This window comes from Raphanus sativus, chromosome 4 (assembly GCF_000801105.2).
Source record: "Raphanus sativus cultivar WK10039 chromosome 4, ASM80110v3, whole genome shotgun sequence".
Lineage (NCBI taxonomy): Eukaryota > Viridiplantae > Streptophyta > Magnoliopsida > Brassicales > Brassicaceae > Raphanus > Raphanus sativus.
The window spans coordinates 532,459-557,185 of NC_079514.1; the positions used below are offsets into that span (position 1 = coordinate 532,459).

Consider the following 24,727-nt stretch of genomic DNA (forward strand, 5'->3'; position numbering starts at 1 on the left):
AAGAGGTCGAAGGGAGAGATATTGAATTGGTAATATAATTGTACACTAGATCATTATCCGCGCACCTGCGCGGGTTTATCTTTTGATTTATATATTTTATATACATGTTGTATATTATTTAAGATTTATAATATAAAAAAGTTAGAATGATCCTGAACCAAAAAAAATCGACCCGAACAAAAAAAAATCAAATACCTACTTAGATCCAAATGTTGAGAACTCGAAGAACTCATACCTGAAATGAACAGATTTATACCCGATCCAGTAAGCTAAATTTCAAACATAATATCTTTTGTTATATTTTTAATTCATTTTTTCGGATTGATGAGATTTACTATTTATTCGGAAGATTTTTGGCTTACTTAATGGTATATATTTGTAGGTTTCTTTTTTTTCCTAAACAGGAAAAAAAAGATTTGGGTCTTGATTAAATTTATCTTATATAACAAATTGCTACTATAAATAATTTTTATAAAAACTAATTTGTAACAGTAATATTATTTTGTTATAAATTAGTATATCATGGTTTATAGCTTCAAAGTATAGAGTTAGTCGTCTTCATAGTATTGCTAATATTGATAGATGCAAATTAATGAATACAGATAATATATTGTATTATTAGTAATATGTCGTATAGTATTATATGTTAGTAGATGTATTATTAATAATCTATCTTATAGTATAATATGCTAGTGGATGTATCTAGCTTATAGTAAAATATATGCAATATAAGAAAACATGCGGAGTGGATATAATAATAAGGTAAGAAGTAAAAAATTATGGTAATAGTTGATATTAATTATTTATAAAAAGGCATGTCTAATAATAAGTAGATTAATATAGCATTAATTATATAAGGTCCAACTTTAAAATCTACCTAGAAGAAGTTGTAATATTTCTGTTTTAATAAAATAGATGTATACGATCGGTCTACTTTTAATTTTAATAGAACAGCACTGAAATAATTCGTTTGGTTCTTCTTTATTAATGTAGATTGTTGGTTTAATTTAAGTTATGTGGTTAGATTTTATTTTTAGCCTGCAGATATGATTAATTTTAAGTAAGTAGATTTGGTCCATAAATTATGTAACACACTAACAAACTTGAAACAGTCCAAAAGTTAAATGATAACTTTAATGGTAGATAAATTCAGAACTCTATTTTAATAGAGTAGATTTGAAGTGAAAGTGATTTGGTTTCGAACGAAGTTTTAAATGATTGTAGATGAATTGAAGATTTTACTATGATAACAGAAAATCAATTTCCTCTAAAATGAGATATTAGTTTTTTAAAAAAGAATCTAAAATACTAGAAAATCACTAACAACTTTTATAAATTTAATTTTATAATATTTACAAGAAAATTAAATTTCAAAATACTTATAAAATGTGAAATCTTCCTTAGTTTGAGGTTGCAAATAATATAGGTTATAGTGTAAAGAGATAAGAAATTTTAGCATAATTCAAAGAGTACCATAATGATTTTATAGGATAATGATGCAGTCACACATAAATTAAATTCTTGTGTGTCAGATGAAATGTCGGTTGTAAAATCGTATATGTATATTTTTATGGATTGTAATAACATAATTGTCTGAAAAATAAAATAAATATTTATAAATAACAAATATAGTAACATTTAATTTTAAAATATATTAATTTTTTTATATTTGAATACAAATCACACTAAACACATTCATTCCCCTAGGTCCAAAACCGAGCCGATAACATTTTGGCCCGATCTAATTCGTTTTTTGGTTTATTACACAGTTAACAACAGAATTAGCCCATTTAAAAACGGGAATGGTAAGTGGGCTGGCCCATACATGTATAAAAACTTTGGACAAAATTCGGAGAGAGTCGAATTGGCGAAGCACTGCAGCTCACGGAACTGGTCCAAAGCGATCCGAGTTCTCGATTCTGCTCCTTGCTAAGCAGTGCTCGATTCTCGACATATGGTTTTGTCCTCACGATCTTCAATTGGAGCTTTGGAGCAGACATCAGTTTTGAAGCAGTTACTTGAATTAGATGAACTCATGACTTTCTACAATAGAGAAACAGAACTTAAAATCTGGATTCTAGTGGCAGTTTTGACTTGCTAAATGGATCAGCGTACAAGGAAAAAGAGAATGTAAAAATCTGGCAGCCAAATCAATGTTTCTGATTTACATGATCATTTTATCTGAAAGTTCTGTTCGGTTAGGGGGACTCTGTCGATTATAGGAAGAGGGACAGCTTATGCATTCCAACGAGAGCTTCAAAAATGCTATAGCTGATTTTACTAAGGTATTTGTATTTGACAAGAATTGTTACCACAGTGGGACAGGCTCGTGCTGCTCTTGGGGAATTTACTGAGCTTTCCAAGTCTTGTCTGCTTCTGTTCTTTAATTATAGCTAAAAGCGTAAACAAGAAATGTATTTTATGGGACTCTGTTCGTCTCTGCATGTTTATTAATTGATGAAGAATATTTTCTGATAAGAATCCAGTAATTTGGATAAGCCTCTGATTGATGTCTGTGATTAAGCCTGTTTAATGCTAGCATTCTATGGTTAAAATCCAGAAACGTTCCTTGTTCACACTCTTAAGCTACTCTTTGGTGATAGGCGGTTGAAGATTTAACTCAAGCACTGGTTTTGGAGCCAAAGTCACCTGATATATTGCATGAAAGGGGTGAGTGCCCTTATGCTGTGCTTCCTTTTACATCTTGCTACATATTCAGTTTTGATATTTTAATACATGTTTTCTTTGGTGAAAACCCATTAAAGTACTAGTGCTGAACAGTGAAAACCTCCATGTACGTAAAATACTCTTGGATGCTTAATCTCTAGCAGCCCTAAACGTTTCGCTCACTGTAAAAATCAATGTTATCCCTTTTAATTCTGCAGAAAGAGATTGCCTTGTACGCAGCTTCCAAAGCTAATAGTGAGTTTTTCTGCTTTGATATTGATGGGACCTGGATCCAATGTTCAAGGTGATATCTCTCTCTCGATATTTCTCAACGTCCGACTTTTTCTTTGTTTACCAGCCTCCTCTCTTTCTTGAACAAATATCTCTACTTTTTTTTGTTAAAACAGGGGAAGACTTGGGTATGATTTTGCAATTAGAACTTCATGTACACCTGCAAGGTGGAGTGATTTTAATGAAGAAATGACTTCAGCTTGGGAGGTAACACTCAGGACACTGTACGATTCTTTGTTTTTCTTCTGAGAAAACACAACTCACAAATGTCCATCTGAATCTTCAGGCTTTTGGCAATGCCTATTTTGGAGAGAACTACGGTTCTACTGACCTCGACGCTTTAGAAACAGTTAGAGACGTTATCTTACGCTTGACATATCACTGGTATATACATAACTTGTGATGATATTTATTACACAGAAATTTAAAATGTTACCAAATAGAAAATTTATTACACAGAGCATGTTGGTGTTATGGTATATATGATTTGCGAGCATTTTTCGTAGGTACAGTTTTATGTTGTTAGCTCGAGGGACTGCAGTAACGGATTTGTAGTGTTACTAGGACTTCTGCTAGCTGCTAACAAGGAGTTCACTGAGAGTATCCCAAAAGGGTTAGATTTGGAAGCTATACGTAATGTTGAACCGGTTTCCTTTGTTGTTTCGATCGGTTAAGTCTTGGTTATACCCTTCCCTGAAAATCAACGCGTCATGGAGAGATCACCCGGAAGTTTCCTCGGCTTTTTCAACAACCGGATCGGTTGTGGCCGCGCTTAGCACTTACAATGATTGAGTTACAAAATTTGTCAACCAATCTGTCATAAGAGTTGAAGAAAAGCTAACCGACAAACATACAATCCATCACCCCGAGGTTTCCTGCTTGTGATGTTTATGTATTTGAAAACAAAAGCATACGTACAAAAACTTTGATAGGGTTTTTATATGAGTTTTTTATATTCTGAAATTATATTTATCGAAGTCTTAAAAGTCTACGAACGACCACTCGTTTGGGTTTTCTCGACCACCGACACGACACGCCGCTTCCTAATTATTTCGATCTTCTTTTTTTACTTTGGAACACGTCTTTTTTTTGTTAAAGGTTTTGGAACACTTGTAGATAAATAATGTTAACGTTACTCTTAAGAACAAAAAGACCGAAACGTGTCTTGTTTTTTTGTAGTCCGAGAAAACAAATTAGAGAAAACGTTGTGAAAAAAGAGAAAACGTTGTGAATACTTTTTAAAATATATTCCAAATAACCCGACGGACTGGCCAATGTTTGCGACAGAGATCGAGATCTTCCAGAGACTTCAAGAGGATTTTGAGGATGTGAGTCTTTCTCATATTCCTCTGAACCGGAACACTCGGACGGATGCATTGGCAAAAGAAACACGGGCACAGGGCCATATCTTCTCCCATATAGATAAGATCCGGTCAGACGGAGATGCTCTACGGAGGATCGACCGACTGATCACCACTTGATCTAGCCTAGATGGATAGCCGACAAAAAAAAATATATTCCAAATTAGAGTCATTGGAACACGTATGGAACAAAGTGGGAAGAAGAAAGAACTCGAATTCTTAACTTATAAGCAATACATTTCGTCATTGGTTCGGCGGTTTGATTCTATTTCCACTACTGTATGCCTTGGTTCCGATCTATTGAGTACTACTAGTCATGGTGGATGATGAGAATTTTTTAAAAAGTTCTTGAAAAAGAGTGAGTGAAAATGTTAGTTGTTATAGCACTCATAGTGAGCTGTTACATTTTAATAATAATGCCAAAGAAAACTTAAAAGTTAGGAAAGAAATATTTTCGACCAGAAAAATGAAGAAGATAGACAATTAAAAATGTTTTTATAGTAGTGAGTCTCGTTGATTGCGCAGGAAATCTACAAATTACAGCTAATAAGGTAGATATGTATCCGTGTGGGCACCAATCCAAATTCAATCAATCTATCAACCAGTTGTCTTTCATTCTATATCCTTCCAAACAAAGATTCTTTTCCTTTTATTTTCAATATACTGTATATTTTTATGGACATTATAATTCATTCAACTATAATAATCCCACATGTGATGGTGTTTCCACATTATACTAATTCAATGCACCTATATATTTTTAAATTTTAATCTCAACTAAAATGTACATTAAAATTCATTGAACTATAAATCTCATATCTTCCCACACCATACTTATCCAATGCATCTAGCACTCAATCTCAGGTATAATATACACTATAATTCGTTAATTTATCATCGCATATGTGATGATATTTTCACAGAAGAAAACTACTCCCTCTGTTTTTAAAAGATTCATGTTTTAGAAAAAAAATTTGTTTCAAAAAGATACATTTTCTACATTTTCAAGACATTAATTAATGAAAAATTGTATATTTCCAAAAATATAATTGTATTTATTAAAATCTTATTGGTTCAAAATTTTGGGGAATTGTTAATTAATAAAAACAATGCATTGGTAACTAAAATTTTATGTTTTTCTTAATAAGTGTGAAAAATCTAAAACATGGATCTTATAGAAACAGAGGGAGTAATAAAATGCATCCATAGTTTTAATCTCAGCTAGAATGTACTCACTTCATTTGGCTACCAGTTGCACATACATTTATGCAATAACTTTTTTTTTGTTTTCTTCATTTATGCAATAACAAAACAGATGAAAACAATAGAGATGTTTTAAAGATATTATTTATCAAAACAAAGAAAGAAAAAACAATAATAAGAAAAGCTACTGAACCCTACATTAATTGATCCAAGATATCATGTTCTGTTCTCAACGGCTACATCTGTCTGTGACCTATTCATTTAATCAACGGTCTAGATTTCTTCTCATTGTCTATATATTAAACACACACAATTATCTTTCACTAACACTACAATATTGGTTAAAAATCTTTTTTTTTTTTTGAACCTATATTGGTTAAAAATCTTCATTCATACATTCTGCTCTCTCTCTTTTAATCAAAGCTTGAAAAAAAACACAATGGAACGTAACTCCCTCTTAACGGTTGCATTGCTCTGCATTGTCGTCGCCGGTGTCGGTGGCCAATCTCCTGCCTCCTCTCCTACTAAATCTCCCGCCTCTCCTTCTGCTCCAACTACTTCCCCTGCCAAGCCTCCCGCCGCTACTTCTCCCTCCTCTCCCGTGGCTAAAACGCCGGCTTCCTCACCAGTGGAAGCACCAAAATCTCCGGCTCCTGTAGTATCGACTCCACCGCCGACTCCAGTTCCCGAGAGCTCTCCTCCGTCTCCTTCACCAAAGGCTTCCGCTCCAGTTAGCTCTCCACCAGCTCCAGCACCAGAAGCAATTACTCCTCCGGCTCCGGTAGCCGCTCCAGTAGCCGCTCCGGCCGCTGATGTACCGGCTCCTGCTCCAAAAAAGCATAAGAAGACGAAGAAGCATCAAGCACCGGCCCCAGCACCCGAACTTGACAGCCCACCTGCACCACCGACAGAAGCTCCTGGCCCTAGCTCCGACGCAAGCTCTCCCGGTCCAGCCGCATCCGCCGACGATCAGGTACATTAGCTTTAGACTAAATTCAAGAACCAAAAAGTTCGAGTATATACATTGTAGATATATAATACGTAAGTGTTGTTTTGGTTTATATAATCTACAGTTAGATAATAACAATGGTATATTAATTTTTAATTTAGTTCAACAATGGTATATATTTATTTTTAATTTAGTTCAACAATGGTATAGTTATTTTTAGTTTAGTTCAACAAATTTGTTAGAGACATTTCAAACATTTATGTATTCATATATATATATATATAACATTTATTTCAGTTTTCGCTAATATTTGTTTTTTATTTATACGAAAATATTAATGCAGAGCGGAGCAGAGAGCACAAGAGTGTTGCGGAATGTAGCGGTTGGAGCGGCTGCAACCGCCTGGGCCGTTCTCGTTATGGCCTTTTAAGTTATTTGTATTTATTTTTTCGCCCTTAATTCTTTAGTTTTGTTCTTTTAACCCTTCGATTGTCTCTTTCTTTTCACGTTTGAGTAATGAGTATTTATTTCATTGATTATACCGTTTGTTTTATTTTTATTTGTGTGGAAATAATAATTTTTATTTACTGAAAATAAAATAAAATTCAGATTTGTCAGTGATGTATCTGATGATACTGTTACTAGTTATGACACATTGATTGTTCTTGTTTTAGCAGACAATGGTCTTTTGTGATGGGTCCTATTTCTTCAATGAAAAAGACACATACACAGTTTGATTCAAGATTAATAGTATTGAAATTGTGATTTGTGAACTTGCCCTTTCAGTCTCCGAAATACTAATGTTTATGTGAACGTCTATGAAAAACAAGCAAACCAGTACCACTGGATATAACCCTACCAATAAATGTTACTCTGGGCGTTTATACTACTTATTTTTTTTTTTGTTAAAGAGCGTTTATACTATTTAAAATAAAACAGTAAGTGTTGATTTTATTGGTTTTTGGCATATGTGTAACATGTGGTGGATGAAAAATGGATTCTAAAAATCTATAGTTTTTACCAGCGTTACAAACAGTTTGCCTGCTACTAGTAGTTACGTGGACGCAGGACAGATCTAGTAAGGTGTCGGTTCTTGACTTCTTTCATTTGCCTCCATTAACGTTTTAATAAATGTAAATCTGTTAAGCAAATTTCGAATGATTGAAGAGATTAAATGTAAATTTCCTTTTATTGTTCCCATTTAACTTAATACATTAATCAGATTTCAAGATGCCTCCAACCATTCAAGTCTTTTTTTTCAATCGAGTTCTTGTTTTCATATACGTATAAACGCCGACTTGGTTTACATTCACAAGGTAATTTCATCGAACAAGCTAATGTTTTGGTTAGTTTCTTCTGATGCACAAATTGTTAAACCAATTAATCTCAAAATTTACGATTACTTACCTCTTTAAACTTTCAAAATGGATTAACAGTTGGAGGTACAGTTTATGAGAAAATGAATCTGTCAGCTACTAAGTTGGATCTTATGTCCCTTCACTTTAAGGTATAGTTGGTAATATTAATTTGATCCATACCTCATACCTGTCAAGTAATTAACTTGAGTGGCCAAGTTGCTATAAATGAATGTCTTAACAATTATTACTGAACAGGTTGTTATAATATACACTGTTGTTTTGTTGTTGTATATATCTAAAGTAGTTAGATTCTTATTTTTGTCTTGTTTCTAAACGAACTAATTTAAAAAAAAATCCCATAGACATCTGACAAAATATTAAGCAGAGTAGAAGAAATATATAAGGTTATAGTTAAATTCAAATAGTAAGCATGGCTTGTTAGTATCTAGCCAAATACAAAAGATTAAGCACTAGTCTAGCTTCTTTTCTTAAATCAGAGTATATCAAATTAAATTATAAAGTAATATGCGAAGTCTGCTAACTTCATGTACATTTTAATATGATAAGAAACTCATTTAAACATTTTTTCAACCAAACAAACTGCAGGATATCTATAAAACTATCATCATCTTACAGAAATATCGGAGTCCTCGCATATCGTAGTTCTATAGTATATAACCATTAACAGCTAAAGAGGAAATTTCGTATAAAAGAAAAATATAATTTTATTTGTTTCCCAATACTAATTTACAAAAGAGAGGAGGATGAGGAGTACAAGTTATTCCCCGTGCTTTTATAAAAAGTCCAATTTGAAGAAATGAACTAGATTCGTAGAGACTAGAGAGTACGCAAACGCAAATTAAGCAAAGATAATCTCAAAAACTTGAAAAACATATAAACACGACTAAATAGAACATCTTTTAAGAAAATGATTTCTGTTGTTGTTTTTCTTATGAAGTTTGTCATTGGATAACTTAGTCACACGGTTGGAAGGTTTTGTTGAATCTGGACAAAAGTTTCATTTTCAAATTAAGTAAGGTGATCTGATAAGTAATTTATAAGAACTAGAAAACCATCTAGTTATTATCAATCACAACATTGCTCTCTATAATCCAAAATAAAATGTATAAATCAAAGGCTAAAAAGATCTTTTATTGTAATTGTTAACCTTTTAGGAAGCGCAGGTTATACTTAAACCAAGGTATTGTGTATGAGATTTCGAGATTCTTGGCTTTGCAAAGACTCAAATAAGCCAAGCACCTGATTCCTCCATATCAATACAAATATGCATAAACATACAATTTGATTTTTCTAACTTGTAGACATTATTGGAGGTTCAATGGGCTTTCTCGGAAAAGGTTTTACGATTAACGATTTCATTATATTTTAATAACTTTCCTTCTATTTCTTAGGTTAAAAATGATTTTTATTATACTCTATATTTAATAATATTTGTTGTAGGGATACCACCAACGCCGATGATGAATATGGTGTGGGTTCACTCTGCAAACAATTCACCCAAAAAGCTATCAACAACTTCTACGACTTTCACGTTGCTGTTTTAGACATTTTTAAGTGAGAATCGTCCTCCTAAGTCCTAATCAAATAATACTTGTTCCGTACGAACAGTTAGTACGTATAACAAATGGTCACGGGCTCTGGAACTAGTCTTTCTTTATGTACATTTTTGCATAACTATGTTGATCGTGAGTGTACCAACTTCAACTCAGCCTTACCAGGCCGACACTTCGATTTTCCGACCCTTGATGGAATAAAGGCAAGAAGTCCTTTCCTCAATGAAAATCACACAAATAAACTTGTAATTATTTATCTATAAGTTTAGCACAAATAACAATGTTGAGTGATTAGGTTTGTTTCACACGGTGGAAGGAAGCGAAAGAAGAAGAAGAAAAGAAAAATGTGTTCATAGAGTTGATTTCAAAGAAAGTAAAGTCAAGTAAACTCGATGATGTCACTCTGATCACCGGAATAGTATCTCCGCCAGCGCCTATGGCAGCTAAGAGAGCAGGAGATAATATTCCTCGGTTAAAATTAATCAAACTCATACCTGATGTTATATTCGTTCCTACGGTCACCATTATGGCCATTGTCTCTGCTAAACTCTCAAGGAGAATGTATTTGAAATAATATTTTAACTAAGCAACTATATATATCATTCTTAACATAGTTCCTGAAAGCTGTTTCTTCACTCCCACGTTCAAAAACCGTTCCACCAATGGAGCTTGAGTACACATCATTGCATTCTCAAATTTCAATCTCATTCTTGTCATTGTTAATGTCCATTTTTAAAATTATATAAACTCATGCTCTAAAAAAAAATATATGTATATATATATAAACTCATGCTCTTGGAAATATTTAAGATACTGTTTATGTTTCGTACGCATTGCCATAGTGCCATCCCTGGAGTTTACGTCATGTCTTATCTTCTTGTCATTGCTGTTGACTTTTTCAAACCGAATCACTAACTGAACCAACGACCCTAACGCCATCTTCACGATCCTCTCCTAAAGCGGATCACATTGAAACATAACACTTCTATACGAATTTTCCATATTTCGTGAAGACCAAGACTTTGACTATTACAAACATGAAGAAGATGGAAGCCAAATTGAAATCTTCCCCCGTTCATAAACCGACAACAATCATGTGACATTGCAAAAAAAAAAAGAGTTTTGGTCAAACTAAAATCAAATTTGTCTTCTGTCTTTTCCAGTCTATTTATTTATTAATTAATCCCCACAAAAAATTTCAGACTAAACCAAAAATATCTTCAAGGGGAAAAGAAGCAAATAATGGAAACCAAAGCCCTAATTTTCACAGTTCTCTTCATCGTTCTTACTCTCAGATTCTTGATCAGGAAACTCAAGCGACACCCTAACCTCCCTCCCTCTCCGCCATGGTCTTTGCCGGTGATCGGTCACCTCCGCCTCCTCAAACCGCCGATCCACAGAACTTTCCTCTCCATATCTCAGTCTCTCGGCGACGCTCCCATCTTCTCCCTCCGCCTCGGAAAACGACTCGTTTTCGTGAACTCCTCACACTCCATCGCCGAGGAGTGCTTCACCAAGAACGACGTCGTCCTAGCGAACCGTCCGAACTTCATCCTCGCCAAGCACGTCGCGTATGACTACACAACCGTGATCGCAGCTTCCTACGGGGACCACTGGAGGAACCTCCGCCGCATCGGCTCCCTCGAGATATTCTCCAATCATCGGCTCAACAGCTTCTTGTCTATCCGTAAGGACGAGATCCGGCGGTTGATACTACGTCTCTCCAGAAACTTTTCACAAGTGAGTGAGCTCTCTGTAATTTCATAATCCAGTTTAGTTTGGTTTCGGATCAGGTCTTGTAGTGTTTGGTTCGATTCTAATAAAAAATATAAGCAACTTGCTAATATTTGAAAAAATAAGATTTAGTTTAGATTGGTTCTGTTTAGTTTTTTTTTTCTTCGGATAATTTGATGGTTTAAAATAAAATTATTCTGATTGGATACTTTGATTTTTATAATATTAAATATTCAGAAACTTTTTTTTTGTCACTTTTTTCGGTTTAGTGTGAGCTCTGAACCTATTTTCATCATTGCGTTATTGTTATTGGGCTGTCTCATCGATTTAACATTAATAAATATGTAGGAATTTGCAAAGGTGGAGATGAAGTCAATGTTATCCGACTTAACATTCAACAACATCATCAGAATGGTGGCTGGAAAACGTTACTATGGAGACGGTGTTGAGGAGGATCCAGAGGCTAAACAAGTCCGGCAGCTCATCGCGGATGTGGTGACTCTAGCTGGCGCCGGGAACGCTGTTGATTACTTACCGTTCTTGCGTTGGGTTTCAGATTACGAGAAACGTGTCATGAAGCTATCGAGTAGGCTTGACGAGTTCTTGCAAGGGTTGGTCGATGAGAAACGGGAAGCTAAAGAGAAGGGCAACACGATGGTCGATCACTTGCTTTCTCTGCAAGAAAATCAGCCTGATTACTTCACTGATCGCATCATCAAAGGAAACATGCTTGTAAGTATCCCAAAACTTGCTACGGTAATTAGGAGCTTTGTAGTTAATTTAAGCAATTTTCGAAAAATTAGTCAGTCGGTAACTAGGAGCATGTATAAAACCATTCGAATTAATCAGGCTAGCAGTAACAAATTATTTATTTAGCTGTTATATATTTTATTTATATTATATGTTTTTAACACAATTTATATTATATGTTTTTTGTGTTGGTAAAACATAAAAAAATAGTTTTGTTGACTCTATTCATTACATCATTTTTAGTCACATTTTGTTTTGGTGTATGTGTGTAATTTGCAGTCCTTGATACTAGCGGGGACTGATACATCAGCGGTGACACTAGAATGGGCATTGTCGAACTTGTTAAACCATCCGGAGGTATTGAAAAAGGCAAGAGATGAGATTGATAGAAAAGTCGGTTTAGACAGGCTTATAGACGAATCAGACATCTCGAATCTGCCTTATCTCCAAAACATTGTCTCTGAAACGTTACGCATGTACCCTGCCGTCCCCATGCTGCTTCCTCACGTGGCCTCGGAAGATTGTAAGGTAGGTGGATACGATATGCCTAGTGGGACGATACTGTTGACCAACGCGTGGGCTATACACAGAGATCCTCAGCTATGGGAAGATCCCACGAGTTTCAAGCCAGAGAGGTTCGAGAAAGAAGGAGAATCTCAGAAGATAATGGCGTTTGGGTTGGGAAGACGGGCGTGTCCTGGTTCCGGACTGGCTCATCGGCTAGTAAACCTGACTCTTGGGTCATTGATTCAGTGTTTGGAATGGGAGAGGCTTGGAGAAGAGAAAGTGGATATGAGTGAAAGGAAAGGAGGAACTATGCCTAAAGCCAAGCCTCTTGAAGCCATGTGCAGAGCACGTGCCTCTGTTGGTAACATCTTCCACGAGGGAGCTTGATTTTAGGACTTTCTGCAAGGATTCCCAAAAAAAAAACATTAAATAAATCCACTGTAAATTTCCGACAATGTTGATAGTTGTTAACAAGTTACGGTCTGTTCAATCTAAGATTTGAGTTTGTGATGTTTTGAAACCCCACGTCTATCTAAGTAAATCTCTATCAATTAGGCAGATACTGAATTTTGAGCCACACCGTCTTCTTCTGTTGTAATCTCAAGATCCTAGAGGAAGGAACATGCAAAACTAAAACTATGCTATTGGTGAAATTGTGGGCTATGCACAGACTTCCTCAGCTGTGGAATGCTCCCGCGACTTTCAAGCCGGAACTGTTTGCCTCAACATTTCTTTGTAGGTAAAATATTCCACTAATCAGCTTGAGTTTTTGATGTTTAGCAGTTCCGGCTACGGTTTGTCTGTTATATACTTCGAAAGATGATTACGACGGTGATCAGTAACATCAACTAAAGAAGAAAAAAAAAGAATATCAATATATAGATCTACATATAATTGCAGGATTGAAATATATGTTTTACTGTAACGTGGGAATTTTGAGTTGGAACATTTAAAAATCATGAAGTAAGCAAATAAAGCATGTATTATTATGTGAATTTTATAATTGTACAGTCTTATCAACTAAATAATGTAGCATAAAAATATACATAATCAAATTAGAGGGGAATCCCTGTAAATATAGGCAATTTGGCACTATTAACCAAATCCCAACATTAATTATGGGAAAGTATAAAAAAAACTTTCGTTTTTTTTGAAATATGTAAAATTAAATGTTTTCTTAATCTATGTGCATAAACTTAGAGCGACAAATAATATGAAACAGAGGGAATATTTGTTAAGCTATACCGTAGAGAATTGACCAAGAAAGAATAACAGAGTTCACCCCAAAAAGTTGAGTTGTGATCTACTGATAAAATTAGGGATATAAACAAATAATAAAATTTAAATAAAACTAGTTGAAATAACACTAAAATAAATAGAAGTTAGAACACAAAGTCTGCTTTACATGTCAAATGTATAATAGTCATATTTTAAAATCATATATAATCTATTAAAACTGAAGTATAAATGAAAACTATTTGAAAATATTAATAGAAGTATAAATGAGAACTGTTTGGAAACATGGATATCAGTACAAAATAATAGTTACTTATTTTTAAGTGATCTTTTTACAGATTTCCATTCTATTTTTAATCAATTCTAACCACTTTATTTATTATCTTTACTAAAAAAAATTTAACATCATTTCTTACAGAGGTACAAAACAAAACTTATTTGTTTTCAATTTTTTTTTTATTTTACAATCATTTTCTCACTTTTAACTAAAATTTACTATGATATTTTGACAGCTTTTATTTTATATATTAACATAATAATTCGATATATTTAAAAGAAATTATACTATTTGTGATAAAAATTTAAAATGATTAACAAATTATTTTTTATTTGTTTACATAGCCAGTTATGCATAGACATTCAGATACTTATTCAGCTGAATGATTATTTTTTTCGGATAAAAGATTTTCTGAGTTTTGAAATTAGACTCCATTCAAGTATTATAAATTTTCATCTGAGTTTTGGATCGGATCTTTCCAAATCTAGATGAATTCAGTTTTAAAATATATATAAACTTGGGGCGAAGACCCAGTAAATTATACAATATACAATATAATAATTACATATTTTTTTCTAGGGTGACGTGAATGGATGGCCACACCACTTTTTGTCCTCTTTAAGAATCAAAACAACAACCACAAAGAAAGTCGTGGAGAAAAGAAAAACAAAAAATGGACCTCATCCAAATTTTAATCCTCTCTTCTCTCTTTCTCTTCATCTCTACCAGATTCTTGCTCACAAGATCCAGCCGGAAACTAAAACTTCCACCATCTCCGGCGATATCTTTACCGGTACTCGGCCACCTCCACTTATTCAAGACACCACTCCACCGATGGTTCCTTTCACTCTGCAAATCCATCGGAGATGCTCCAATCTTCCACCTACGCCTCGGAAAACGCCTTGTTTATGTCACCACCTCACGTTCCGTAGCCGAAGAATGTTTCACTGATAACGACGTTGTTCTCGCCAACCGTCCCAAGTTCATCGTGAGCAAATACGTCGGCTACGACGCCACTCATTTACTCTCGGCACCTTACGGCGATCACTGGAGGAATCTCCGCCGAATCGCCGCCGTAGAGCTACTCTCGACTCAGAGACTTAATTCGTTTTTGTATATCCGGAAGGACGAGATCCGACGGCTCATCTCACGTCTTTCTCAAGACTCCTTCCACGTACGACTTCCTCTTTCTATATTCTTTTTTATACTTTACTGATTAGTGATAATATTTTTATTTATTCCTGAGACAACCTTTTACTTATAACGTCTACCTTATGTCATATATTAAAATCCACTAATCTCAACAAATTATTTCTTTTAGCCAACTGACTAATTCCTTTTTCTAAGGAAAATAAAAGTTTTTTTCAAGTCTTTTATTTTGTCAAATTTTCCAAGTCTTGCGTTGCGTGTATATATAATACTTAGCTATTTATTTCCGAAAGTCTCGTCACTATATACATATGCATCACCTATATAGTATAGTACAGTATAAATAAAACATAGCCACTATTTTTTGTTAAATCGTTTCAAACATGTTAAAAGAAAAATTTAGTATAATACAATGTTTATCTTCAAGTTTCCTAGCTATTAACGTTTACACCTACTTGTAATGGTACTGTCAGGGATTTGTGGAGGTGGAGATGAAATCATTATTAGGCAATTTGGCATCCAACAACATCATCAGAATGGTGGCCGGGAAGCGATACTACGGTGAAGAAAACGACGAAGCTAAGTTTGTGAGGCAACTTGTGGCCGAGGTGGTGATCAGCTCCGGTGCAGGGAACCCAGCTGATTATCTTTCGGTTGTACGTCGGTTCACCAATTATGAAAAGCGAATCAAGGACTTGGGGAATAGATTTGATGCGTTTTTACAAAGAATTGTCGACGAGAAACGTGCAGATAAAGAAAAAGGTCAAACGATGATCGATCGCTTGCTTTCCCTCCAAGCAATCCAACCGGATTACTATACAGATGACATCATCAAAGGACTCATACTCGTAAGTGTACTATTAATCAAATAAGCAAGCTATACATATACACAATGTATACATAATGTTTGATAATAATCAATATACGCAGAGTCTAACAATTGGAGGGACAGATACGACAGCGGTTACACTAGAATGGGCGATGTCAAATCTGTTGAACTATCCAGAAGTACTTAAAAAGGCCAGAATCGAAATAGATGAAAAAATCGGTTTCGACCGGTTAGTAGACGAACCGGACATTGTGAACCTCCCTTATCTCCAAAAGATTGTGTCGGAAACACTACGTTTGTATCCTGCAGTTCCGCTACTACTACCTCATTTGTCGTCGAGTGATTGTAGAGTGGCGGGGTACGATATGCCACGTGGTACGATGGTGTTGACTAACGTGTGGGCTATGCAGAGAGATCCAAAGTTATGGGAAGATCCAGAGATATTCAAGCCCGAAAGATTTGAAAAAGCAGGAGAGGCTGATAAGCTATTGCCATTTGGGATGGGACGGAGAGCTTGTCCTGGAGCTGGACTTGCTCAACGGTTAGTGAGCCTGGTTCTTGCAACTTTGGTTCAGTGTTTCGAGTGGGAAAGGGTTGGTGATGAGCTTGTGGACATGACCGAAGACAAAGGAGCCACATTGCCTAAACTAGTGCCATTGAGAACCATGTGCAAAGCACGTCCTATTGTTGGTAAACTAATCTGATTCTTGTCTTGTAATATGCACCTTTGTTGTTGTTTTGTTTTAAGAAAATGTGTATGTTTGAATAACAACTTTTTATTGTGAATATTTTTAACTTTTGCAGTCTTGTATGTGTCTAAATAAACGTCACAAAAGAACTATAATTTATTTTCCCCAAAGAGAACTTTAAGAGATCTTGAAAATACTTGTTCTATTATCTTTTTTTCATTGACATATTTATTTTAATTATTAAAATTTAGTTACACAAATATTTTTTAAAATATTTATATAATAGTGTTGAAAAACTCATTTAGAGAATAACATCAAGAGTTGTTAAAAAAAGAGAATAACATCAAGCAAAACAAATAAAAACCAAATTGCATATCAAAAATGGACCAGCAGATGGAGATATGCATCGAGAGAGATCCAAAAGTTCGAAAGAAACTAACTAGTCACGATTGACAATTCGATTAAATGGGTCCATACTTTGTTGTATACGTAAGGCTAAACTCAATGCGAAATATAGTTCAAATCAACTACCACAACGCTCCAAGAAGCATGCATTAAATGCATATTATTATTTAAAATTATAGCAGAGAAAAATGCATTAAATGCATATTATTATTTAAAATTATAGCAGAGAAAAACAGATTATCTATGAAAGTTTAGATATATGCATGTGAGTGTGCATTTTTCTCTAGTCTCGCCTGTAGTTATCAGAAAATCGCCTCTAGTTATCAGAAAATCTTTATATCAACTAATTATATGATCCTTCACCATTTCCTCTGTTTCATAAAGAATTCATTTTGATATTTTTCATACAAATTAAGAAAATAATTGAAATATATTTAAGTTCTTATTATTATATGTATTCAACTAATAATATTTGAAATAAATGAAATTATTTATAAAATCAATGTATATGTAATTTAATTTAAGGTGAAAATTGTATTAGAAGTTTAAAATGACAGTATTTTTGTAACAAGAAAAAATAGTAAAATGACATTTAATCTACTAATAATAGGAATCTCAGACAATGTTAAAAAGTTATGAATTTTTATAGAAATTTTTTTTTTTGTTAAAAATTGTGTCTTTTCATTACTTATTTAAATATTTGTGTATTCACTACAAAAAAAAGCTTGTTTAACATCATTTATTTTGTATATTTGCATTATTTATAAATGATGTAAGATAATTTTGCATCACTTAGATAAATGACTTTGAAAATGGTGATGCAAATAATATACATCATTTTATTAATAACTGATGTAAAAAATAATAAATATTTTCATCAATTGATATAAGTGATGTCGAAATATATCAGTTACAAGAAATGATTTTAACAGTTACATCAATTTTTTTAAATGATGTTATTATTAACATCAATTAATATAACTGATTTAAGTATTTATATCACTTAATAAAAAATGAAGTAAAATTACGATTTTTAATAGTCCTAAAATTACGATTTTTAATAGTCGTTTTTGATAATTATATCATTTACCATTATTAATTTAAAATATTAATATTATTTGTACATAATTAATTTTAAATTATTATTGATCGATACATTTGTGTCAGTAAATAAATAAATAAAAATATTTTTGATTAATTTTTTTCTTTTTCTTCATTCCATTGAAGATACAATATTGGAAAAAATATAAATCCTCTAAAAACATGAAGAGGATGAATTCAGCAAAAAAAAAAGGTTAAAAAGTAACAAGTTAAAATCTCCACATGAGATTCTTCCGTCAAGATTTTCTTCTCTTTCACTGTATGTTCTTCTGTTGATGTTGATGATAACTGCTCCTAAAAAGTAAAAAAAAAAAAGAATATCAGAAGATTTAGTAAGAATCACTACTAAATCAAAAAGTTATGATTTAAAATTGTAAATGGAGATGGAAGATTTAGTAAGAAGCCAAAGAAATACATGGATTTGTACAATGGAGTGGCTGAGTAGTAGATAGTGTGGAGCAGAATCTGAGAATCACATAGTTTAAGAACTGTAAAGTGTCATCATTTGCTTTTGCATACGGAGAACGCCGAAGAAGACATGAGGCTGTGAAATTGAGGAAAAAATTATTGCCTTAATGGGTCATTTAGTTTTTGACTTGTAAGAAATAGAGGGAAGGGATATGAACACAAGAAAAGCACACTGATGAACTGTTACAGTGGGAGGTAAACGAAGATTTGAAAAACATAGAAGAAGAAGAAGCTATGTTGAGATAAAAGAAAAACTTCTTTTTAGCAAAACAGTTAAAGAATAAGATCCACTAAGAGTTGTTAAAAGAATAAGATCCACTAAGTTATAAATACAAAACAAAACAAAAAATCTAAAGCAAAAGAATCGTAATTTCTTCTCCTAATATTGGATTTTCTGAAATTTTGGCTTATTTTTATTGATTTAAATTAAGTAAATAATATATAACTGTTTTAACTGATGTAAATTCAGATAACATAACATCGCTTTTACTGAACTGATGTTAAACAAAAAAATTGTTATATAATTTTTATTAGCATCAATTTTTAATTGATGTAAATTTTGTATCATTTTCATTAGTGATGTTAACCAAAATAATAAATGCATCAATTATTTAACTGATATAGGTTTATAGAATAATATCACTTTTGGCTAAACGATATAAATTATCAAAGATTACATCATTTTACTGAACTGATGCAAAATTAATTAATATTAACATCATTTACAAATAAGTAATTTAAAATAATATCATTTATTTATGTGATATAATTTAAGTGATGCAATTCAGTTGATTTTTTGTAGTGATTATTTAGTATTTAAATTGAAAACATGTAATTATTTAAATGAAAAGTTGTGACTATTCATATATATATCATTTCAAAATAACTACTTTTAAATTAAAAATATATGACTATTTAAATTGAAAAATTGCAACTATTCATATAATTATCATTTCAAAATAACTACATTTAAATTTAAAATTTGTGACTATTCATATATATAGAAAGTTGCATCTCTTAATTTTTTGTACAAATATTTATGTATTTTCGTTTTATTATGCTTTTATCTATTTATTAATATTTCATAAATATTTAAAATTTTATATCTATAAATCAGTATATTAAAATGAAAAATTAAATCCCTTGAGTTTTATACATGAAAGTTTCATCTCCTATATGTTTTACATGAAAAAACCCTAATATTGTTGAAAAATTGTGTATTTTTGAATAAATTTTAATTCTTGTTAAAATTTATATATTTTCATTATATATTAAGGTGTGTCTTTTTATTGTTTGTTTCAAGAGTTGTGTATAAGTTAGTATTTAAATTTTATAAAAATATGTTTGTTTTCAAATTTGCATATCACACATATCTAATGATTTTGTAATACTAACTAAATCAAATTAGTTTACGAGGCGTTCATACTTCTTCGTTGACGACATAATAAACGATATATTTTTATTTAAAAAGATTTTAATTTTTCAAAAGAGATTTTTTATTTATTATAAAGTGATATAATTTAAAATTTTAGAGGAACTTGCTTAAATTAATAAAAGATGTATAAATGTTTTGGTATGAAAACACATAATTTTTTATACAGTATTTGCACTCTATATCCAAATTTTTTTATGGAATGTCATAAGACTTTTTGGAGTGTTCTAAGAAGTTCTTAAACTGTATTTGAACGTCACTACCGTATCCACTAGTTTGTTTCGAAGCAATTTTGAGAGATTTTAGAGTTATTTAAATGCATAACTGCACATAATTTTTAGAATTTTCAGAGTTTTATGAACTTGATGTGATCGTCATTACCCTACCCACACATTTTAAACAACTTTGGCAGATTTTGAATTTTTTGAAATGTTTAATTACACAGAATCTTCAGAATTTTATATATTGATTAAGAACTAACTATGGTGATATTGAGCTCATCTTTTCAGAAACAGTAAACATTTTGATTAACTTTCTAATGCCACCAGTTTGGGGACAATCGGGTCCTTAGTCAAAAGTTTTGATAATTTTACTGAAGAGTGGTCGTTTGACAAAAAAGAAATTTAATATCCTAAGCCATCTGTGGACATTGCACAAAAGGTTGTGGAATGTCAGCAGACATCCTTGGAATGTCATAAGACTTCTTTGGAATGTCATAAGACTTTCTTGGAATGCCCTGAGACATTCCTAAACTGTATTTAAACGTCATTACCATATCAAATGGTTTGTTTCGAGCAATTTTGGGAGATTTTGGAGTTATTTAAATACATAACTATACAAAATTTTCAGAAAGTTCAAAAGTTTCAGAGTTTTATGAACTTAACAAGTTATGATAGTTTTACTGAAGAGTGGTTGTTTAATGCACAAAGAAGAAACTTAATATCGTAAGACATCTGTGGACATTGCACATAAGGTTGTGGAATATCACCATACATCCATAGAATGTCATAAGACTTCTTTGGAATGTCATAAGACTTCTTTAAAATGTCATAAGACTTCTTTGGAATGTCCTGAAACGTTCCTAAACTGTATTTGAACGTCATTACTGTATCCACTGGTTTATTTCGAACAATTAGGGAGATTTTAAAGTTATTAAAATACATAACTGCACAAAGTTTTCAGAATTTTCAGAAATTTCAGGGTTTTATGAACTTTATGTGATCGTCATTACCCTGCCCACTGATATGTTTTAAGTAACTTTGGAAGATTTTGAGTTTTTTTGTAATGTATAATTGCACATAATATTCAAAATTTTATTTATTGATAGAGAACTAGCTATGGTGAAATTGAGCTCATCTTTTCAGAAACGGTAGAGATTTTGATTAGCTTTCCAATGCCACCAGTTTAAGGTCAATCGGGGTCCTTAGTCAAAATTTTTGATAATTTTATTGAAGAGTGGTCGTTTGACGCAGGAAGAGGAAACTTAAGATCCTAAGCCATCCGTGAACATTGCACATATGGTTGTGGAATGTAAGCAGACATCCTTGGAATGTCATAAGAATTCTTTGGAATGTCATAAGACTTCTTTGGAATGTCATAAGACTTCCTTGGAATGTCATAAGACTTCCTTGGAATGTCCTGAGACGTTCTTAAACTGTATTTGAGCATTATTACCCTATTTTGGTTTGTTTCGAGCAATTTTGGGAGATTGTAAAGTTATTTAAATTCATAATTACACAAAACTTTCAAAATTTTCAGAAATTTCAGAGTTTTATGAACTAAACAATGCCACCAGTTTGAAGTCAATCGGGGTCCTTAGTCAAAAGTTATGATAATTTTACTGAAGAGTGGTCGTTTGACGCACGAAGAAGAAATTTAATATCTTAAGACATTTGTGGACATTGCACATATGATTGTGGAATGTCACCAGACATCTTTGGAATGTCATAAGACTTCCTTGGAATGTCATAAGACTTTCTTGGAATGTCCAGAGACGTCCCTAAATTGTATTTGAACGTCATTACTGTATCTACTGGTTTGTTTCGAACAATTTTTGGAGATTTTAGAGTTATTTAAATACATAACTGCACAAAAATTTCAGAATTTTCAAAAATTTCAGGGATTTATGAACTTTATGTGATCGTCATTATCTTGTCCACCGTTACGTTTTAAGAAACTCCGGGAGATTTTGAGTTTTTTTGTAATGTATAATTGCACATAATCTTCAAAATTTTATCTATTGATAGAGAACTAACTATGGTGAAATTGAGCTCATCTTTTAAGAAACGGTAGAGATTTTGATTAGCTTTCCAATGCCACCAGTTTGAGGTCACCCCGGGTTCTTAGTCAAAAGTTTTGATAATTTTACTGAAGAGTGGTCGTTTGACGCACGAAAAAAAAATTTAATATCCTAAGCCATCTGTGGACATTGCACATAAGGTTGTGGAATGTAAGCAGACATCCTTGGATTGTCATAAGACTTCTTTAGAATGTCATAAGACTTCCTTGGAATGTCATAAGACTTCTTTGAAATGTCATGAGACGTTCATAACTTGTATTTGAACGTCATTATTGTATCCACTGGTTTTATTCGAACAATTTTGGAAGATTTTGGAGTTATTTAAAAAATATTTGCACAAAATTTTCAGAATTTTCAGAAAAATCAGAGTTTTATGAACTTTATGTGATCGTCAATACCTTACCCACTGGTACGGTCTAAGCAACTTTGGGAGATTTTGAGTGTTTTTGTAATGTATAATTACACATAATCATCAAAATATTATCTATTGATAAAGAACTAGGTATGTTGAAATTGAGCTCATCTTTTCAGAAACGGTAGAGATTTTTATTAGCTTTCTAATGCCACCAGTTTTGAGATCAATTAGGGTTTTTAGTCAAAAGTTTTGATAATTTTACTGAAGAGTGATTGTTTGACGCACGAACATGAAATTTAATATCCTAAGCCATATGTGGACATTGCACATAAGGTTGTGGAATGTAAGCAGACATCCTTGGAATGTCATTGGACTTCTTTGAAATGTCATAGGACTTCTTTGAAATTTCATAAGACTCCTTGGAATGTCCTGAGACTTTCCTAAAATTGTATTTAAACGTCATTACCCTATTTTGGTTTGTTTTGAGTAGTTTTGAGAGATATTGGAGTTATTTAAATACATAACTGCACAAAGTTTTCAGAATTTTCAGAAATTTCAGAGTTTTATGAACTTAACAATGCCACCAGTTTGAGGTCAATCGGGGTCCTTAGTAAAAAATTATGATAGTTTTACTGAAGAGTGATCGTTACGCACAAAGAAGGAACTTAATATCCTAAGACATCTATGGACGTTGCACATAAGGTTGTGTAATGTCACCAAACATCTTTGGAATGTCATAAGACTTCTTTAGAATATCATAAGACTTCCTTGGAATGTCATAAGACTTCCTTGGAATGTCATAAGACTTCTTTGGAATGTCCTAAGACGTTCTGTATTTGAACGTCATTACTGTATCCACTAGTTTATTTCGAACAATTTTGGTAGAATCTGAGACTATTTAAATACATAACTGCACAACGTTTTTGGAATTTTCAGAAATTTCAGGGTTATATGAACTTTATGTGATCGTCATTATCCTGTCCACTGGTACGTTTTAACCAACTTTGAGAGATTTTGAGTTTTTTTGTAATGTATAACTGCATATAATCTTCAAGATTTTATCTATTGATAGAGAACTAGCTATGGTGAAATTGAGCTCATCTTTTCAGAAACGGGAGAGGTTTTGAATAGCTTTCCAATGCCACCAGTTTGAGGTCAATCGGGGTTCTTAGTCAAAAGTTTTGATAATTTTACTGAAGAGTGGTAGTTGGACGCACGAAGAGGAAATTTAATATCCTAAGCCATATGTGGACATTGCACATAAGGTTGTGGAATGTAAGCAGACATTTTTTGGAATGTCATAAGACTTCCTTGGAATGTCATAAGACTTCCTTGGAATGTCCTAAGACGTTGATAAACTGTATCCAAATGTCATTACCCAATTATGTTTGTTTCGATCAATATTGAGAGATTTTGGAGTTATTTAAATTCATAACTGTACAAAACTTTCAAAATTTTCAGAAATTTCAGAGTTTTATGAACTTAACAATGCCACCAGTTTGAGGTCAATCATTAGTCAAAAGTTATGATAGTTTTACTGAAGAGTGGTCGTTTAACGCACGAAGAAGAAATTTAATATCTTAAGACATATGTGGACATTGCACATAAGGTTGTGGAATGTCACCAGACAACCTTGGAATGTCATAAGACATCCTTGGAATGTACTAAGACGTTCCTAAATTGTATTTGAACGTCATTATTGTATCTACTGGTTTGTTTCGAACAATTTTGGGAGATTTTGGAGTTATATAAATACATAACTGCACAAAATTTTCAGAATTTTCAAAAATTTCAAAGCTTTATGAACTTTTTGTGATCGTCATTATCCTGCCACCACTGGTATGTTTTAAACAACTTTGAGAGATTTTGAGTTTTTTTTAATTGTATAATTGCACATAATCTTCATAATTTTATCTACTTATAGAGAACTAGCTATGGTGATATTGAGCTCATCTCTTCAGAAACATTACAGATTTTGATTAGCTTTCCAATGCCACCATTGACGTCAATCGGGGTTCTTAGTTAAAAGTTATGGTAGTTTTACAGAAGAGTGGTTGTTTGACGCACGAAGAATAAACTTAATATCTTAAGAC

At 32.6% G+C, this 24,727-nt stretch overlaps 4 protein-coding genes and 1 long non-coding RNA gene across 7 annotated transcripts; 4 read left to right on the forward strand and 1 right to left on the reverse strand.

Moving 5' to 3' along the window:
- Window positions 1-1,771: 1,771 nt before the first annotated feature.
- Window positions 1,772-3,971, forward strand: LOC130511865 (suppressor of RPS4-RLD 1-like). 3 transcript variants are annotated; one of them, XM_057009639.1, is made up of 5 exons: window positions 1,772-2,670; window positions 2,886-2,971; window positions 3,075-3,165; window positions 3,245-3,342; window positions 3,465-3,971. In XM_057009639.1, exons 1-5 carry the CDS (start codon window positions 2,662-2,664, stop codon window positions 3,511-3,513), a joined length of 333 nt encoding a protein of 110 aa, XP_056865619.1. In that variant the 5' UTR covers window positions 1,772-2,661; the 3' UTR covers window positions 3,514-3,971. The 3 variants fall into 3 exon arrangements, with proteins under 3 accessions (XP_056865619.1, XP_056865617.1, XP_056865620.1); XM_057009637.1 differs by having other exon boundaries at window positions 1,772-2,971; XM_057009640.1 differs by having other exon boundaries at window positions 1,772-2,971; window positions 3,634-3,971.
- Window positions 3,972-4,037: 66 nt separating this feature from the next.
- Window positions 4,038-4,769, reverse strand: LOC130511867 (uncharacterized). Its single transcript, XR_008945368.1, has 2 exons — window positions 4,544-4,769; window positions 4,038-4,445 (listed from the first exon to the last, which is right to left on the reverse strand). It is a non-coding gene; the product is annotated as an uncharacterized LOC130511867 (long non-coding RNA).
- Window positions 4,770-5,850: 1,081 nt separating this feature from the next.
- LOC108854023 (lysine-rich arabinogalactan protein 18) lies at window positions 5,851-7,088 on the forward strand. Its single transcript, XM_018627512.2, has 2 exons — window positions 5,851-6,495; window positions 6,815-7,088. Exons 1-2 carry the CDS (start codon window positions 5,962-5,964, stop codon window positions 6,899-6,901), a joined length of 621 nt encoding a protein of 206 aa, XP_018483014.1. The 5' UTR covers window positions 5,851-5,961; the 3' UTR covers window positions 6,902-7,088.
- A 3,505-nt stretch (window positions 7,089-10,593) lies between these two features.
- Window positions 10,594-12,906, forward strand: LOC130511864 (cytochrome P450 81D11-like). The gene is made up of 3 exons (XM_057009636.1): window positions 10,594-11,143; window positions 11,486-11,869; window positions 12,167-12,906. Exons 1-3 carry the CDS (start codon window positions 10,646-10,648, stop codon window positions 12,779-12,781), a joined length of 1,497 nt encoding a protein of 498 aa, XP_056865616.1. The 5' UTR covers window positions 10,594-10,645; the 3' UTR covers window positions 12,782-12,906.
- A 1,623-nt stretch (window positions 12,907-14,529) lies between these two features.
- LOC108854022 (cytochrome P450 81D11) lies at window positions 14,530-16,682 on the forward strand. Its single transcript, XM_018627511.2, has 3 exons — window positions 14,530-15,081; window positions 15,530-15,904; window positions 15,987-16,682. The coding sequence occupies exons 1-3, from the start codon at window positions 14,581-14,583 to the stop codon at window positions 16,587-16,589; spliced, it is 1,479 nt and encodes a 492-aa protein (XP_018483013.1). The 5' UTR covers window positions 14,530-14,580; the 3' UTR covers window positions 16,590-16,682.
- The last annotated feature ends 8,045 nt before the right edge of the window (window positions 16,683-24,727 follow it).